This window comes from Leucoraja erinacea, chromosome 27 (genome assembly GCF_028641065.1).
Source record: "Leucoraja erinacea ecotype New England chromosome 27, Leri_hhj_1, whole genome shotgun sequence".
Taxonomy (NCBI): Eukaryota; Metazoa; Chordata; class Chondrichthyes; order Rajiformes; family Rajidae; genus Leucoraja; species Leucoraja erinaceus.
This window is the reverse complement of record NC_073403.1, coordinates 9527702-9547777: the sequence shown is the minus strand read 5'-3', so window position 1 is coordinate 9547777 and position 20076 is coordinate 9527702. Positions and strand designations below refer to the sequence as shown.

Genomic DNA, 20076 nt, shown 5'->3' with positions numbered 1-20076 from the left:
CTGCCTCCGCAAGGCCAGCAACATAATCAAGGACGAGCCTATTTTTCAAGAGAGAGCTTGATAGGGCTCTTAAAAATAGCGGAGTCAGGAGATATGGGGAGAAGACAGGAACGGGGTACTGATTGGGGATGATCAGCCATGATCACATTGAATGGCAGTGTTGGCTCGAAGGGCCGAATGGCCTACTCCTGCACCTATTGTCTATTGTGTCGCACCATGGCCACTCCCTCTTCTCCCCTCTCCCATCAGGCAAAAGGTATAGAAATGTGAACACGCACACCTCCAGATTCAGGGACAGTTTCTTCCCAGCTGTTATCAGGCAACGGAACCATCCTAACACAACCAGAGAGCAGTTTTGAGTGATTGTCAACCTCATTGGAGACCCTCGGACTATCTTTGATTGGACTTTACTGGACTTTATCTTGCAACAAATGTTATTCACATTATCCTTTTATTATGTATCTGTACATTGTGGATGGCTCGGTTGTAATCATGTACTGTCTTTCCGCTGACTGGTTAGCGTGCAACAAAAGCTTTTCACTGTACCTCGGTACACGTGACAATAAACTAAACTCATACTCATAAACTAACAAACCCCTGGCCATGCTGACCATTAACCGACTGTTCCCACTAATCCTACATTCATCCCGAAGATAGACACAAAATGCTGGAGTAACTCAATGGATCATGCAACATCTCTGGAGAAAAGACTCTTCACTCCAGAAATGCTGTCTGACCCGCTGAGTTACTCCAGCATCTTGTGTCTATCTTCAGTATAAACCAGCATCTGAAGTTCCTTCCACTAAATGAATCCCATTTTATTTATTCTCCCCACATTTTCATAGATTTTCTTCAGATTCTACGAACCGACTGCCCCTGTCCCACTTAGGAAACCTGAACGTAAACCTCTGGAGACTTTGCGCCCCACCCAAGGTTTCCATGCGGTTCCCGCAGGTCCCCGGAGGTTTTTGTCAGTCTCCCTACCTGCTTCCACTACCGGCAACCTCCGGCAACCACCTGCAACCTCCGGAAACCACACGGAAACCTTGGGTGGGGCGCAAAGTCTCCAGAGGTTTCCGTTCAGGTTTCCCTAAGTGGGACAGGGGCATAAGGTGAATTAACATTGCCAACTTGCATGTTTTTTTTTCATATTTCGGTTTTCTAAATTAATGTCTGAGGTGTAATTTCAGGAACACGGGTTTCAAAACAGGACACACTAAAGTGGCGAGTCAAAGTGGATCCAGGATTCCTGGTGTGGTGCAGAGCAGCCCTGGGTAACAACAGGCACAGTAGATGGCACAAAATGACAACACAATTGTTTGTTCCTGAGCTGGTGTACACACGCCAGAATTTCCTGGAATCCGAGTTCATAGCACGAGAGGGCAAATTTTGTTCAGAGTTTGTTTATTTTTAAAACAGAATCAAAGGTAAAAGTCAAACTTTAGTTTAGTTTAGTTCAGCTTAGAGATACTGCGCGGAAACAGGCCCTTCGGCCCACCGAGTCCTCGCTGACGTACACCAGCACTATCCTACACACACTTGGGACCATTAACTATTTTTAATGAAGTCAATTAGCATAAAACCTGTATGTCTTGGAATGTGGGAGGAAACTGGAGCACCCGGAGAAAACCCACACAGTCACAGGGAGAATGCCCAAACTACCTTCGGCCCATCGAGTCCGCTCCGATCAGTTAACCAACACAGATTATCTTGACCATTGATATAATTGATCTTGGCAGGATTGGTCTGTGCATAAATTAATGTTTCTTTAGCCATCAGAACAGTGACTAACTTCCAGATTTAATTCACTGTGTGTGATGCATTTGAGAATCTCCACAAGGATTGTATAGTGCTTGGTGTCACAGCGTCATGACAAGGCCACTTCACCCTTGAAACATGTTCTAACTGCAAGACCCTGCGTGGTTCCAAACTAGTCGACTATTTTCCCCCTCTATCTCTGCCTGCATTGGATCCAGAAAAGTTCTGCAGGATTAAAATGAACAAGTAACCCAGTATCAGAGGGAGCACATCCCAAACATCCATCACCCTACACAGTGGCGGACTGGGTCTAAAAATATTGGTTGCCAGGAGACAAAGGGGGCCCACTTCATCAGGGGCCCACTTCATCAGGGGCCCACTTGCCATCGGGCAAGCTGACACCCTGGCCAGTCCGCCACTGACTCTACACATGTAAAACATGTTTCATAAATTCATAAATCTTTCTTATATATGAATGTAGAGTTTCACATCAAGCGGCACCAACCTATGTCTCTTACTGAAGATAGACACAAAGTGTTGTTGCAAATAATATTGCATTATGGATCAGGATCAACAGAACAGGGCAGTGTACACTGAAGATAGACACAAAGTGCTGGTGTACCTCAGTGGGTCAGGCAGCATCTCTGGAGGAAAATGATGGGTGACGTTTCGGGTCAGGAACCTTCTTCAGACCGAGTCTGAAGTTCTTGAGTCTGAAGGAGGTTCCCGATCCGAAACGTCACCCATCCATTTTTGTCAGAGATGCTGCCTGACCCGCTGAGTTACGACACTTTCCATAGCTCTTTGTATCTATCTTTGGTATAAACCAGCATCTGCTGTTCATTGTTTCTATATTCAGTCACTTACCGGTTGGCCTGGGTTTCCATCTAAGCCAGGTGGACCGGGAATTCCCAGCTCTTCTTCATCCTGAAAAAAAAAAATCAATGGAACTTACTGCATACGGACGCTGAATGACCATCCTAGTCCCTGCTCTCCTCACACCCAACAACACCAAGGTTTCATCCCTGAACCTCAACTGTGGAAATGCCAGTTCTTCTTCTCAGATCACATTTAAGTTTCATTTTGACTCTTACTCTTCAAAATAATACAGGTACCTCTTTCTTTTTCCATATTTTTTGTTGAAGATACTCCAGGAATTTCTCAACATTTACCTTTCAGAGATAAGGTTTATCTCTTGCACGGCTCACAGGTCATGAGGTCATAAGGGATAGGAGTAGAATTAGGCCATTCGGCCCAGCAAGTCTTCTCTGCCATTCAACCGTGGCTGATTTATCTCCCCCTCCTAACCCCATTCTCCTGCCTTCTCCCCACAACCTCTGACACCAGTATTAATCAAGAGGGATCTCAAGAAAGGGGCAGAAATGTTGCTCAAAGCTATGAGCAACACAGTTTGACAGAGATTCCTAAAGTTGCATTTGTCTATTTCAAGCATAACTTTAATTTTAGTTTGAATAAAATTTCCATTCCTTTTTTCCTTACATCAATGGCACATTACAGTACAGGCTTTGAGTCTGCTGCATGGAACCAATGACTAGGATGTTGCATTGCAGTACAGTACTGCATTTATGCCTGCTGCATTACATCGCAATGGGTCTGCTGCATCCCTCATTGATTAGAGTCTGGTGCATTGGAATAGAGCTCATTTCACCGTCGCCATCGGGAAGAAGGTACAGGAGCCTGAAAACTGTAACGACCAGGTTCAGGAACAGCTTCTTCCCTTCAGTCAGTCCATTAAATACGACAGCAAATAAGCTCTGAACTATAACGGATTATTATTATTATTGCACTATATTTGTTTAATTATTGAGTTTGTTTGAATGTGTATATATACACATTGAACTTTTTTTTCTTCCTGTTGTGTACTATGTTTACATGTTCTGTTGTGCTGCAGCAAGTAAGAATTTTGTTGTTCTATCTCGAACATATGACAATAAAACACTCTTAACTCTTGACTACTATATAAGCAAATAATAACATCAATGTAGACCTCCATGTCTGCTCTACCATTCAATGTGGTCTTGGCTGATCTTTTTTAAATCTCATTCCACTTCCCTGCACTAACCTCAAATACCTAACAATCCTGGGCTTCACTACACTGGCTGAGTTTCCACTGCCCTTTCGGGTACGGCCTTCCAAAGATTCACCATCCTCTCGATGAAGGAATTCCTTCCTTTTTCCTCTGGAATGATGCTTCCTTTGCTTTGAGAATGTGACCGATGTATCAGGCAGGAGAGCATCACCAGACACCGACCCCCACCAACTCCGCAAACATTTTGTATGTTTCAATGAGATCACCTTTCATTTTTGTCTCAGGTCAGGTAAGTGCAGCCAAAGGGATACAACAAAGGGATACAAAGTGCTGGAGTAACTCAGCGGGTCAGGCAACATCTCTGGAGAACATGGATAGGTGGATGTTTGGGGTCAAGACCCTTCTTCAGATTCTGAAGAGGGTCTCATAAGTTGATACGTCATAGGAGCAGAAGTACAATATTCGGCCCATCGAGTCTACTCCACCATTCAATCATGGTTGATCTATCTTTCCCTCTCAACCCCATTCTCCTGAGCCTTCTTCCCATAAGCCTTGACACCCTTACCAATCAAGTATCGACCCGAAACATCATCTATCCATGTTCTCCAGGATGCTGCCTGACCCACTGAGTTACTCCAGCACTTTGTGTATTAACAAGCATCTGCAGTTCCTACAAGTAAAGACACAATCTTGATTTGATTGAGAGAGACCTCAACACTGATTGTTGTAGCTGACTGCACGTTGCACGAGAGTTTCTCTCAGGAGGCAGGCGCTGAAGTATTAGGAGAACATACGCGGAAGAATAAGCGGTCGGCCATCTAGGACTGGGATGAGGAAGACCTTTTTCACCAAGAGAGTTGGGAATCTGTGGACTTCTCTGCCACAGAAGGCAGTGGGGGCCAATTCACTGGATGTTTTCAAGAGAGAGTTAGATTTAGCTCTTAGGGCTAAAGGAATCAAGGGATATGGAGAAAAAGCAGGAACGGGGTACTGATTTTGTATGATCAGCCATGATCACATTGAATGGCGGTGCTGGCTCGAGGGGCTGAATGGCCTACTCCTGCACCTATTTTCTATGTTTCCAACAGAGCAAGAAGAGTACGCTGTGCTTGTTTTACTCTTCATTTAGTTGGCCTGTTTGGCTTATTGCACCATGACACTAATTGCAAAGGTTACTCTTCATGAACTTGCCTCAAGAACCATCCAAGTGCTTGATCATTCCTACATTGTTATACTGTGCTGCCTACCGATCCACCTCATTAGTGACCCTCGGACTATCCTTGATCGGACTTTGCTGGCTTTACCTTGCACTAAGTGCTGTTCCTTTATCATGTACCTACACACTGCGAACGGCTCGATTAAAATCCTGTTTTGTCTTTCTGCTGACTGGATAGCAATCAACTAAAGCATTTCACTGTACCTCGGTGCAAGTGACAATAAACTAAACTAAGCTGATCTGCCCACTACAATAAACAGATGATGCCTGTGTGTGACCAGGCACACGATGTAGAACATCGGTGTGTGGAATACACTACAGCCTATATGTGTTAACATGCCATGGGGTGTTTACAAGTATAGGAATATCCTTAAGGTCGATTGTATTGCATGGTATGGTAATACATTGTTGTAATGGACACTCTCTTAAAAATAGCAGAGTCAGGGGATGTGGGGAGAAGGCAGGAACGGGGTACTGATTGGGGATGATCAGCCATGATCACATTGAATGGCGGTGCTGTCTCGAAGGGCAGAATGGCCTACTCCTACACCTATTGTCTATTGTCTATTGTCACTGTTGATGTGATTTTACCAATGCCTGTTCTACCTCGATTGGATTGAAGGGATTTGCTTGTGCAAGCAGCAACATACAACAATTTATAGGCACCACACCAGGTGGGAGTACGCCCCCCCTGTTCACACATACATTTACTAACACGGTGTGATAACAATGGCATTGTAAACTGAACAATGTGTTGAACCTCGTGCGATGACTCGGCTCTCCACGTTAGCGGAGTGACGGCAGACACTCACCGCGGTTCCAAACCAGCCAGACGTTTTCTTGGACCCCGGTGGCCCGGGTAGTCCGGGCTGTCCAGGTAGACCCGATTCTCCAGGTAGACCGGGTTCTCCAGGTGGGCCAACAGGACCAGGAGGACCTGCCCGACCAACTTCTCCAGACAGACCTGGTTGACCCCGAGGTCCAGTGTCGCCCTGCCATTAAATAAATAAAAACAAAAATCAACTGTAGAGCAAAACTGCTGTATCACTGCTGCCTCATGTCTCTTATGACCTAGAAACCTAGAAACATGGAAAATAGGTGCAGGAGTAGGCCATTCGGCCCTTCCAGCCTGCATTACCATTCAATATGATCATGGCTGATCATCCAACTCAGTATCCTGTTCCTGCCTTCTCTCCATACCCCCTGATCCCTTTAGCCACAAGGGCCACATCTAACTCCCTCTTAAATATAGCCAATGAACTGGCCTCAACTACCTTCTGTGGCAGAGAATTCCACAGATTCACCACTCTCTGTGTAAAAAATGATTTTCTCATCTCGGTCCTAAAAGCCTTCCCACTTATCCTTAAACTGTGACCCCTTGTTCTGGACTTCTCCAACATCGGGAACAATCTTCCTGCATCTAGCCTGTCCAACCCCTTAAGAATTTTGTAAGTTTCTATAAGTTCCCCCCTCAATCTTCTAAATCCTAGCGAGGAACAATCTCGACCTCCAGCGAAACTTGCAGCAACTTCCCAGTGTCTGGCTGGGCTTCTCCAGGGTTTTCAGTTTCCTCCCACATCGTAAAGGCACGCAGTAAGTTATTGGGTTAGAAATGATCTCCGCTGTAAGTGAGCAGTAGGTGAAGGCCAGGCAGAATGGGTTACAGGGAACTAGGGTTTGCAACATGCTGTTATAGATTTTCGCTGAGTGTAATGAGTAGGTTCGTTGGACTGACTTCTGATGAGTTTCGCCACCATCCCGAAATCTTGCAATCTTTTCCATACCTTTGACCCAGGAGGACCCGGCATCACAGGACAGGTACACGGAATAACTTCACCCTGGAAGACAATGCAGTTTAGAATTGTGTTGGATTATATCCTTTTGCTAGTTGTTTGCAAAAAATAAAAGCATCCAGGCTCAATAGTAGTGCAACATGAATCAAATCAACCCATCAGTTGCAACCGATAGGCACTTCCATTACGATGAGAGACTTATCTGTATGAAACAGTGTTTAGTGCAAGTCCCTCGGACCATGCAAATACACTAGCCACGCTGCTCCTGAAAGTTCAATTCTGTATGAAAGCTCAGTTTAGTTTATTGTCACGTGTATTGAGGTACAGTGAAAAGCTTTTGTTGCCTGCTAACCAGCCAGCGGAGTTGTATCTGTATCTTGTACCGGACTTGGTCGTTGACCAAACATGGGTGAAAGTGTCATGCAGACCATTCTCAGCAAGGTAGACACAAAAAGCTGGAGTATTGTAACTCAGCGGGACAGGCAGCATCTCTGGAGAGAAGCCTGAAGTCTGAAGAAGGGTCACGGCCCGAAACGTCACCCATTCCTTCTCTCCAGAGATACTGCCTGTCCCGCTGAGTTACTCCAGCTTTTTGTGTCTTATTTTCGGTTTAAACCAGCACCTGCAGTTCCTTCCTACAAATCTCCGCAAAGGTCAATGTTGTGGAGTAGATTGATTGTCCTCAACTGGGGAGAGGGTGAGGAATACCAATCTAGGGGGTGCTTACTTGCAACATTACCCCCAACGCAATGCCATTGTAGAGCTGCATGTGTACAGGCTCCCTCCTCCACGTACCTGAATGTGAATTGGGAACTCGAGACTCGAGAGTCCGATTCACATTCCTGGGGGGGGGGGGGGGGGGGGGGGGGGGGGGGGGGGGGGGGGGGGGGGGGGGGGGGGGGGGGGGGGGGGGGGGGGGGGGGGGGGGGGGGGGGGGATGGGAGATGCGTGTGATTTCTCATCCATCCAGTTAGACGGGATGGGGAAATCAACGCGTGTAATGGGACCCCTGTAGCAGGGGCAATGGCACAGTGACGCAGCGATGAAGGGAGAGTATAAAGCTGGGAGGAGGGAACGGGTTGATCCAGATCTTGTCTGACATGTTAAAGCTGGCGGCTAGCGAGATTCAAGATTCAAGATTCAAGATTCAATTTAATTGTCATTTGGACCCCTTGAGGTCCAAACGAAATGCCGTTTCTGCAGCCATACATTACAAACAAATAGACCCAAGACACAACATAATTTACATAAACATCCATCACATCGCTGTGATGGAAGGCCAAAAAAACTTAGCAGAGAGGCTCTGCCACTGTTGGACATTCAAAGCAATTCCCCATTTCCTTTCACCTCGTCTCCTTTCGACACGGTCGTGCTGTCTCCCGTCTTCACTCCAGGTTCGGTGGCGTCTTCTATATCTATCAAATAAATTATTTTCCGACAATGATTTCACTCTGCCTGTAATCCTTGCTCATCTTCCTCTAATTTCTTTCCATATATTTTTAAATATATCCTAGATATTCCCATGGCTATTCTTTCTTGGATGTGGGGTTATTGGCAATGATGGTACTTATTGGTGTTGGCTATATATTATCATGTGTACCGAGATGTTTTGCGTACTATCCAGGCAGATCATACCATACACGGGTACAATGGGTATGTACTCAGGCAGGTGGGACTAGTGTCTATGGGGAATGGTGGTTAGTATGCACGGGTTGGGCCAAAGGGCGTGTTTCTGTGCCGTGTGCCTCCGTGGCCACACAACAAGTTGTGCAAAAAGAGGAAACAAACTGACGGAACATGGTGTTACAGCTTTCGAGAAAGATGATCAGGTCATAAGTGATAGGAGCAGAATTAGGCCATTCGGCCTATGAAGTCCGCTCCGCCATTCAATCATGGCTGATCTATCTCTCCCTCCTAACCCCATCCTCCTGCCTTCTCCCCATAGAAACATAGAAACATAGAAATTAGGTGCAGGAGTAGGCCATTCGGCCCTTCGAGCCTGCACCGCCATTCAATATGATCATGGCTGATCATCCAACTCAGTATCCTGTACCTGCCTTCTCTCCATACCCCCTGATCCCTTAAGCCACAAGGGCCATATCTAACTCCCTCTTAAATATAGCCAATGAACTGGCCTCAACTACCTTCTGTGGCAGATAATTCCAGAGATTCACCACTCTCTGTGTGAAAAATGTTTTTCTCATCTGGGTCCTAAAAGATTTCCCCCTTATCCTTAAACTGTGACCCCTTGTCCTGGACTTCCCCAACATCGGGAACAATCTTCCTGCATCTAGCCTGTCCAACCCCTTAAGAATTTTGTAAGTTTCTATAAGATCCCTCCTCAATCTTCTAAATTCTAGCAAGTACAAGCCGAGTCTATCCAGTCTTTCTTCATATGAAAGTCCTGACATCCCAGGAATCAGTCACCTTCACTGTACTCCCTCTATGGCAAGAATGTCTTTCCTCAGATTAGGAGACCAAAACTGTATGCAATACTCCAGGTGTGGTCTCACCAAGACCCTGTACAACTGCAGTAGAACCTCCCTGCTCCTATACTCAAATCCTTTTGCTATGAATGCTAACATACCATTCGCTTTCTTCACTGCCTGCTGCACCTGCTGCCTACTTTCAATGACTGGTGTACCGTGACACCCAGGTCTCGTTGCATCCCCCCTTTTCCTAATTGGCCACCATTTAGATAATAGTCTACTTTCCTGTTTTTGCCACCAAAGTGGATAACCTCACATTTATCGACATTATACTGCATCTGCCATGCATTTGCCACTCACCCAGCCTACCCAAGTCACCTCTGATACCCGCACTAATCAAGAACCAGTTTAGATAAAAATGTGCAATACTTAAAAGTTTTATCAATAGGGAAATGTTAACATTTTTAAACATGTTATTTTATTTACTGATGTATATATATCAGTTTAAAATGGTTTCTGACTTGGCTATTCAATTAAAAAAATGTCAGTGTAAACAACCCCAAGGTGATTATTTTTTTAAATTGCGACACACACCCACATACACACACACACGCACACGCACACACACATCCACACGCGCACACACCCACACGCGCGCACACGCACACACGCACACGCACACACACAGAATCACTTCACGGACAGCATTGTGCTGAGGCACACCGTTTTGGAACTACTAGTCTATGTGGTGAAGGCTGTTTGTTTTGACCATGTATGATTACGTGACAGTGTGATGAATATACACTGTGTGAAAGCTGGAATAAAACTTATGCTGATAGAGCTTTTGTTTCATCTGTCACTAAACTCCCCCATCACCTTGACAGTGGTTACTCTGGGTTAAACAACACAGGTACAATGCGCTGGAGTGACTCAGCGGGTCAGACAGCATCTCTGAAGAAAAAGAATAGGTGACGTTTCGGGTCGAGACCTTCTTCAAAAAGACAAAACATCACCCATTCCTTGTTCTCCAGAGATGCTGTCTGACCTGCTGAGTTACTCCAGCACTTTTGTGTCTATCTGCGCTTTAAACCAGCACCTGCAGTTCCTCCTACACAATTCTGTCATCGTTTGTACATTCACTCACTCCTGCGCGCAATGCTGTTGTTTGTGGTCTTCAGAGATCCTTTCAGTAAGGACTACCCAGTGGTTTTGAATGTTTCGATTTTAGTTTAGAGATACAGTACGAAAACAGGCCCACCGGATCCACGCCGACCAGCGATCCCCGCACACTAACACTATCCTACACCCACTAGGGACATTTTTTTACATTTACCAAGCCAATTATCTTACAAACCTGTACGTCTTTGGAATGTGGGAGGGAACCGAAGATCTCGGAGAAAACCCACGCAGGTCACGGGGAGAACGTACAAACTCCGTACAGACGGCACCCGTACTCGGGATCGAACCCAGGTCTCCAGCGCCGCATTCGCTGAAAGACAGCAACTCTACCGCTGCGCCACCGTGACTGCCTATACATGCGATGGAGCTCTGATCTCACCTTTGATGGGAAGGCTTGTGGTCATGTCGTCTCCTGAGCTCACCATGAATGTCTCATCGGGTGTCACTTCTGATAAACGAAAGGTGCTCTGTGAAAATATGCAAGAACTGTAAGAGCAATCAGAGATTTCAACCTAGATCCGAGGACTCTTTGATCTCAGATCAAAGCTTCACCTATAAAGGAACTTTATCCTGACCCAATTCTGCTTGATCCTCAAGGCATTGAGGCAGTGGAATAGTTTCCATTTAAATATTCATGAAAGTTCATAATACACAAGGCATTTAGACAGGTACATGGATAGGACAGGTTTGAAGGGATATGGGCTGAAGTCAGGCAGGTGGAACTAGTGTAGGTGGGACATGTTGGCTGGTGTGGGCAAGTTGGGCCGAAGGACCTGTTTCCATGCTGTGTGACGATGACATGATGTAGTTATGTTTGCACGAAGGGCTTGGCTTTATGACATTTATTTTCATTGACTTCCATGGAATTGGATTTCAGAAGTGAGGTCAATGTCCACACAATCGCTCCCCAATGGAACCTGCTGTGGACATTTGGTCAGCACTGCAGATTTTTCTGTTTCTATTTAATTGGTTTTCCAGAAATTAACTTTGCTGCCAAATAGATTAATCGGTGCATCAGTTCCTCATTACCAGTGAGATCTAACTGTGCACAAAATAGCTGCATTCAATCATTCATTGCATATGATTTGGTGCAAGGGCTCCCTCTCAGTCCTGTGGGCACACGGTGAAACTGACTAACGATTGAAATAACCATGTGAAGAGTACTTGAGTTCTTTCCACAAATCATTCCAATTTGCCTTAGATGAAGCCTTTGTGCATTTCACTTCATATCACCCTTTGAATTGACTGCATGGAACAAACAGAGTAGTATGCTACATCATGTAGTGTAGAGAAGAAGGGTCTTGACCCGAAACATCACCCATTCCTTCACTCCATCGATGCTGCCTCACCCGCTGAATTTCTCTGGCATTTTTGTCTACCTTCGATTCTACCTTTGTATTTATATAGAATCCTTTACAACCTGAGAAAGTACAAAAGGACCTAACATCCAGTGTGATATTGATTGATTGATTGAATTAATTCATTGATTAAAAGATACAGCATGGAAACACACCCTTCAACGCACCAAGTCCACGCCGACCATCGATCACGCTCGTTCCATGTTATCACAAATTCACATCCACTCCCTACAAACTATAGGCCAATTCACCTACAAATCCACACATCTTGGGGAATGTGGGAGGAAACCGGAGCATCCGGAAGAAACCCAGTCACATGGAGAACATGCAAACTCCACACAGACACAGCACCCAAGGTCAGGATACTTTACACTGAGTTTCAGAACAGGAGTCACTGATGTGTGGGTGTTCTACAACGCCCAGCCATACACCACTCCCCACAGTAAAACCCTTCATCCCTTTCTATCTTTGACTTCATTTCTGGTCTATCCATGCACTTAATTCCTGGCCTATTCTGGCCAACCTATGCAAGCCTATCCATGTACCTGGTTCACTGTCCTTTAAATACACCCAGCTCCACATCGTCCTCTGGCAGCTTGTTCTTCTATATATGAATCACCTCTGTGTGAAAAAAATGCCCCTTTGGTCTCTTTAAATTTTCCCCTCTCACTTTAAACCCATGCTCTCTAGTTCTGGATTCCTCGACGGCATGAAGACCACTCATGGGCACTCTATGCGCTCCTGATTTTGTATACCTCCCTGAGGCCATCCCTCATTCTCCTAAGCTCTCGGGAAGAAAGTCCCAGCCTCTCCAACCTCTCCTTATAACTCAAGCCCTGCTGCACACACCCTTCCCTCTCCCGCCCCCAAATGGAGCGGCAAAACCAGTGCGGAGGTCAACTTAACTCGTCTCTTTAAGGGGCTGTGCCACTGTACGAGGTAATTCAACAGCTCGTGGTATCAAACTCGTGGTAAGCACGTAGAATGTACGTAGCGGGTACGTCGGAACTCGGGGCGTCTCTTAGCGGCTCCTAACGCTAACGGCAGGTACTCGGGAAACGCGGTAAGCTCATGAAGACTCGTGAAGATTTTTCAACATGTTGAAAAATGTCCACGAGAGCCCCGAGTACCTACGAGCGGCTATTACCGTAATTCTCCAAGTTCGAATCAGGGGAAACTCGGGAGAACTCTTGAATTAGCTCGTATAGTGGGACAGCCCCATTATTTTCTCATCTTATACCAAGCCCTCATTGAACTGTTGAAGGTACAAGCACCAGGGAGACCTTGCCAAAGCCCACAATCCCTGGACAGTAACGTTCGCCTCATCTAGTATCAATACCTTGCTGCTGTTTACCGGAAGGTTGCACGGTCTCTCAAGAGGTTAAACTTAGGGCCACGTTATAACATCTCGGCACTGTTTACATTAAAGTTACAGGATATTTAATAGAGATTTTACAATAATGAATAAATGAAAACCCACAAATTAAAAACAAGCCCACCAATGAATAGAAGAAACTTTAGCAAGGTGTTGGCCAGTTTAAACATTCCCCACTTACCGACTGTGATGGAGTGAATTTGAGGTCTGGGTCTGTAACGTCCGATTGTCCAGAGGCCTGTGGAAAGAAGGGCTCCAATCAGTCAAACTCTGAACAAAGAAACAGGCCAACGGTGGTCCTGATCAGAGCGGCGTTGAGGTCTACTTCACAGATTCATGGAATGGGCGGGTTGTCTTAAGAGGAAAAGTTGGACAGGATGGACTTGTAACCACCGGAGCTTACAAGAATAAGGGAGGTCTCGATTGAAACTTACGAGATCCTGAGGGGACCTCACCCGGTACATCCGGAGATAATGTTTCCTCCTGCGTAGAATCTAGATCTAGGGTCATCTGTTTAAAGCTGAAGGGTCCAAATAAGACAGAAATAAGGCCAATAGTTTCTCTCGGAGGTTTGTGAGACTTACTCTTCCACAAAGGGAGATGGAAGGATATCTCTGAATATCTTCCAGTCAGAGGTACATAATTGTTAAGAAGGCATTTGAAAGCTTACTGGGATGGGGGGGAGTTTAGAGATAAGGGTTGCAATCAGATTATCCACAGACCATTTCTGTACCAGTTCCCACAATATCCACCCTGGTAATTCCATTCATGATTCCTGCCCATGTAGATTCTGTAATGAATTACCAAGATTTAATAACAAGTGACTACCTGTATAATTAATAATGACAATAATGAAAATGGTAATAATAATAATAATAATAATAATAATAATAATGTAATATTACAGTGCCATGATATAAAATATACACTAAATAATAATAACACATTTTATATAATAGCACCACAGTATTAGATTCAATACCAAGCTGCTGTTCATATAAAGCAACATGTTCAGGTCAAGATATTTCTCCTGTTGATGTGATCTTTTAGTGCTACAGTGTTATCCAGCCCTGATTCCATTTTAGCATCCATTTCTTAAGTCATACGCCTGGACCAGGCTGGATGTCAATTGACGTAGCTCTAAAACGTGTCCTTTCCCGGGCCGCGGAAGAGTCCAGTCCTGACCTGCAGCGCCGACAATCACCTGAAGGATTGCGTGCAACCTCCAGCGCCTCCCCATGGCCAACCCCGTACCGTGAACACGTCTTCATCGTCTTCATCGTCCTCATCATCCACCGCGCTGTCATCACAGTCCACGTCCCTCACATTCTCCCCGTCCTTGGGGTCCGGGGTGATCGACAAGTGCTGAATGGCTCCCTGAAACACAAACCGGCAAAGGGGCTTTGGAGTCAGTCGGAGGAGCAGAGAATGTTTGGTCGAGCCACGATGGCACAGAATTGGCATGACACGGAAGGAGGTCATCAAAGTCAGGCGAGTCTCCTTGGACAAAGGCCCCATCTGTCCCATCCCCCGCAGCTCTCTGATTAGTTTAGTTGAGAGATACGGCCCGGAAACAGGCCCTTCGGCCCACTGAGTCCGCGCCGACCTTCACCACCTCCAATTTAAATTCCATTTGGAATGTTTTGGAGGGCCAAGAAACCAAGAAGAAGAAACAAGACCGGCGATCCCCGCACATTAGCACTACCCAACGTACACTAAGGACAATTTCTATTTGTAGAAAGGTTTGGAGTGTGGGAGGAAACACTCCCCCTCCCCCCCCCACACACTTCTGTCCTGGTGTAGACTGAGACTGACTCCTCCCCTCACCCCCCACCTCCTCAATCTTTGCACACACCCAAAGCCTTTCCACTCGTCACTTTAATTTCATGTTTCATGTACTTAGTGTTTTTTATGATGACTATTGGCAAATTAATTTCCCTCCTGGGATAAATAAAGTTCTATCGTATTGTAACTCTCTCAAAGAGTCAAAGCATATGAAGCTCTACTGCGCGGAAGTAGGTCCTTTGGCCCGTTGATTCCTTGATGACCATTAAACCTCCATCAATGTCTCCTGCAGATGACCACTGTTTACCATCCAGTTGTTCAAATCAGTTGTTTAGCACTAGTATTTTTGGCTTTAGGGGATTTGTATTTGTGATCCTTTAAACTGTATTTAGAGGAGAGATTTTATCATTCCCTTGGAGAAAAGGGAACAGATCACTGGGGGGAATGTTTAATACATGAAATAGATTGTGAAATGAGGCAGCAGAAATCATGCAATCTAGCAAATAATGACTTTAGATCATGGCATTACATGGACCATTCGGCCCATCGAGTGGATGCCAGCTCCTTGTGCAGCACGCTGTTTGGTTCCATCCTTGCAATACGGGTCCAAGTTCCTCATGAACCTTGATGGCCACCCCTCTCACCAGCCCAACATCACTGCCACTTTCTTCCTCACAATCACCTCCACTCCCCGACATTTTGCTTTGCTTTTGCTTCAAAGCTGTGCCTTGTGTTCCTCCTACCCTGTGTAGAAGGAACTGCAGAGCTGGTTATACACCAGATAGACACAAAATGCTGGATTAACTCAGCGGGATAGGCAGCATCCCTGGAGAGAGGGAATGGGTGACATTTTGTGTCGAGACCTTTCTTCAGACTGAGAGTCAGAGGAGATGCCTCCTTGTCACCTCCCCCTCAGCTAACAATGAACCATTCTACATTTCCTTATTGATGTCTGCTTTGATCTGTCGTTTTCACACCTTACCCGTCCATATTTCTAAACTCCCTCTCCCGACTCCCACTCTAACTGAAACATTAATTTTGTTTCTCTATCCAGACGAAATGTGGTTTCTCCAAGTCCAAGTAACTCCTGCGCTCCCTCTCTCACCGTCCATCCCCCACCCAAGTCGCACCAGCTTCTCGTTGACACCCAACAAACCGCTAACAATGGCCTGTTTCCTTTATCATCTTTACTTTTTTGCATATCTTTCATTCATTGTTCTTTATCTATCTACATCATTGTCTATATCTCTCATTTCCCTTTCCCGTGACTTTCAGTCTGAAGAAGGGACTGTACTCAAAACATCACCCATTCCCTCTCTCCTGAGATGTTGCGTGCCCCGCTGAGTTACTCCAGCATTTTGTGTCCATCCTTACGTACCTTGCTAATCAGAGCTGCGTCTCGCCATTAACTTTCTTTCCGTTTATTTGTTCTGATTGTTTTTGGTGTTATTATGTGTGAAATGTTTTAAATTTCATGTGCGATGCTCCGGTATTCCCTGGGAAAGGTCTTTTCATTTTGCACTGTACAACTGGTGCTTTGCAAGATGACAATAAAGGTTGATTGATTGATTGAACCCGCAATGAAAGCTAGTTATTCCCTGCTGGAGAAACACCTGACAGCGGACACTGAGTGTTATTTATGAATGACCAGCTACTGGGCCAGACCAATGGATGCCGAGGAGGTCTGTATGGGTGTCAGAGGAGGCCTTATGCCATTCTGATCAAAGCAAGACTACGAATGCATTCTAATAACAGAAAAAAAGGTGAGAATTACCTTGCAGAAATAGCAGGCAAAGGCGAGATATGCATCAGGTGCAGGCAGATGAGTTTAGTTCAACTTGGCATCATGTCCAGCACAGACTTTGTGGGCCAAAGGGCCTGCTCATTTGCTGTACTGCTCTATGTTCCTAATGCACGATGAATGTTATTGATATAAGATCGATAGTTGGGTATTTTAGTGTGTTCTAGGTTCCAACTTTATTGTTAAATGATAATATCTGGTTTTATGAAAATAAAATGCTTTATTTTGCCAACCCAGAGAGTTGTGAATTTGTGGAATTCTCTGCCTCAGAAGGCAGAGGGTGATTCACTGAATGCATTCAAAAGAGAGTTAGATAGAGCTCTTAGGCCTAGCGGAATCAAGGGATATGGGGAGAAGGCAGGAACGGAGTACTGGCTGTCGATGATCAGCCATGATCACATTGAATGGTGATGCTGACTCGAAGGGCCGAATGGCCTCCTCCTGCACCTATTTTCTATGTATCTGTAACATTATGCTGTTTAATTTTACAATGTATTGAACTATGAATATAAAACAATTCAATAGTGTACTATGATTTACAGTCGGCTCTTTGTAAGGGCAATTAGGAATGTGATGGGTAATGAGCTTGTTTGCTAGTTACGTAGATTCCTAGAGCTGATAAAACATTATATATTAACGGCACCAATATTTGCCAAATATTGTGTGCTTCAGAGCTCTGCCGCGGACACCTGGGTTCCATAAAACCACAAAATTACATACTTAAAGAGTGCTATCATTTAAATCTGTATTGATTCAGATAGCAGATTGAATACTCTCCATTGTTTAAGTCATTGGAGTCAGCCCAACGTGCCCACACCAGCCAACATGTCCCAGCTACACTAGTCCCATCTGCCTGCTTTTGGCCCATAACTCTCCAAACCTGTCCTGTCCATATATCTGTCAACGTTCTTAAACGTTGGGATAGTCCCTGCCTCAACTACCACCTCCGGCAGCTCGTTCCATACACCCACCACCCTTTGCGAAAAAAAGTTGCCCCTCAGATTCCTATTAAACCTTTTCCCCTCTCACCGTAAGCCTATGTCCTCTGGTCCTCGATTCACCTACTCTGGGCAAGAGACACTTGCGCATCGACCCGATCTATTCCTCTCACTTAAGGAAAAGTCTTTTAAAGACATGCAACATTTAATGCGAGCTTTTGCACAGCCTTGAAGCCCTGAATCATTTCCAGTCCATGACACCATAGATACAAGGTGTCCTAAATATTTCCTCAAAGTCTAAACACGGAGATATAACTTTTGTTTTTGTCTCCTTGGCTACGTTTCAGATTCCAAAAACCAAGCCTTCATGTCGTCTGCAAAGCTGTACAAAGAACAAAGGGTTCGCAAGAATGTCCAAACCAAAAAAAAAGGAGTGGGCTGGACTTGTTGCAAACTGAATGGCTTTATCAACCTTTGAAATCTACTGGAAGAGACAGTTTATTGAGCAAAGTCAACTCAGTTAACTGCATTTACGGAGCTAAGTAAACACAGTAAAATGGGTCGATGAGAGCTAGACTCTTATTTCACTCCAAAGAGAGACACAAAGTGCTGAAGTAACACAGCGGGCCAGTCAGCATCTCTGGATAGAAGAAATGGGTGACGTTTCGGCTCAATTTTCGACGCGAAACATCACCCATTCCCATCACCCATGCTGTCTGTCCCGTTGAGTTACTTCAGCATTTTGTGTCTATCCTCAGTTTAAACCAGCACCTGCAGTTCCTTCCTACAAATCTTATTTCACTCCACCAACTTCAGGTGTTACATTCTTATCCGAATGTCCAGTCTACCAGCAGAACCATAAGAGGCCATAGCCTCAGAATAAAAGGACATAGCTTTAGAAAGGAGGTGAGGAGGAATTTTTTAGTGAGAAGGTGGTGAATCCGTGGAATTCATTGCCACAGAAGGTTATGGAGGCCAAGCCAATGGATATTTTTAAGGAGCTGATTGACAGGTTCTTGTTCAGTATGGGTGTCAGAGGTTATGGGAAGAATGGGATTGAGAGGGATGGATAGATAAGCTTTGATTGAATAGCGGAGTAAACTTGATGGGCCGAATGGCCTAATTCTGCTCTGACAACGTATGAAGCAGGTTCTAGTATAACCTGACACTTGGTCATCCTGCAACCCTTAATGCAATCATTCCAAATCCCAGCATCGTTGACATCTAATCCCTTGGACAAGCGAGCCATTCGCCTATTGGTGCAGTTGATGAACCACAGTGAAAGCTCCCTCGTAAAACTTTGTAATTAGGACGGAACCAATCCATTTGACAGATCTGGATGTCATCAGATTGTTCTCAACCTGTATGTTTTGTTTAGTTTTAGTTTAGTTTAGTTTAGATACAGCGCGGAAACAGGCCCTTCGGCCCACCGAGTCCGCGCCGACCAGCGATCCCCGCACACTGACACTGTCCAACACACCCTAGGGACAATTTACTATTAACCAAGCTAATTAGCCCACAAACCTGTATGTATTTGGAGTGTGGGAGAAAACCAGAGATCGCGGATTAAAGCCACACAGGTCACGGGGAGAACGTACAACTCCGTACAGCCAGCACCCATAGTCACGATAGAACTGGGGTCTCTGGTGCTGTAAGGCAGTAACTCTACCGCTGCGCCACCGTGCCACTCAATGCCACAGTTTCTGGCATTGCTCGTTCTGGGCATGCAGAAATCCGTCAAGGCGCAATAAACACCGCCATTTCTCATGAATCCGGATGCGAGCCCTTTTCGCAGCCAATTCAACAGTCTGGAGTGTAATGAGTTTTGTTGTTGCCAAGCTGAGACAATTAATGAGGTGTCAGGTAGAATGAGTTTACTCACGGAACACACACCTGGGGTGGTGGAAGCAAGTGCGCCCACAACAACCAAGAAACATCTAAATGAGCACTTATGGAGTCATTGAAACAAGCCCATTGGCCCAACTCCTCCACACTAGCCAAGATATCCAAGTAGTCTCATTTACCTACTTTTGGCCAATGTCTCTCAAAACCTTTCCTGTCAATGTACCTGTCCAAATGTCTCTTAAAGGTTGTTTTAGTACCTGTCGCAACTACTTCCTCTGGAAGCTCATTCCATACCCACCACACTGTGTGTGAAAAAATTGTACTCAGGTTCCCATTAAATCTTTCCCCGCTCATTTTAAACCTCTGCCCTCTAGTTCCTGATTACATTCCCCTTGGAAAAAGGCTCTGAGCATTCACGCTATCATCTCCTGACATGGCACCTCTATAAGATCACCTCTCAGCCTCCTGCACTCCAAGGAATAAAGTCCCAGCCTGCCCAACCTCTCCTTATCCCCCAAAGGGCCTGCTCCAGCGCTGAACCTTTCCACG

The 20076-nt window shown here is 45.3% G+C and overlaps 1 protein-coding gene across 1 annotated transcript in view; it reads right to left on the bottom strand.

Annotated features, from left to right (window-relative positions):
- The window catches only part of LOC129710187 (uncharacterized), a 76695-nt gene that overhangs the window by 30974 nt on the left and 25645 nt on the right, over positions 1-20076 (bottom strand). The window contains exons 3-9 of the mRNA XM_055656985.1: positions 14413-14535; positions 13340-13396; positions 10805-10892; positions 8165-8232; positions 6809-6862; positions 5837-6016; positions 2626-2685 (exon numbers count right to left, since the gene is read on the bottom strand). Coding sequence (XP_055512960.1) covers positions 2626-2685; positions 5837-6016; positions 6809-6862; positions 8165-8232; positions 10805-10892; positions 13340-13396; positions 14413-14535 — 630 coding nt within the window. The remainder of the gene's footprint in view (positions 1-2625; positions 2686-5836; positions 6017-6808; positions 6863-8164; positions 8233-10804; positions 10893-13339; positions 13397-14412; positions 14536-20076) is intronic.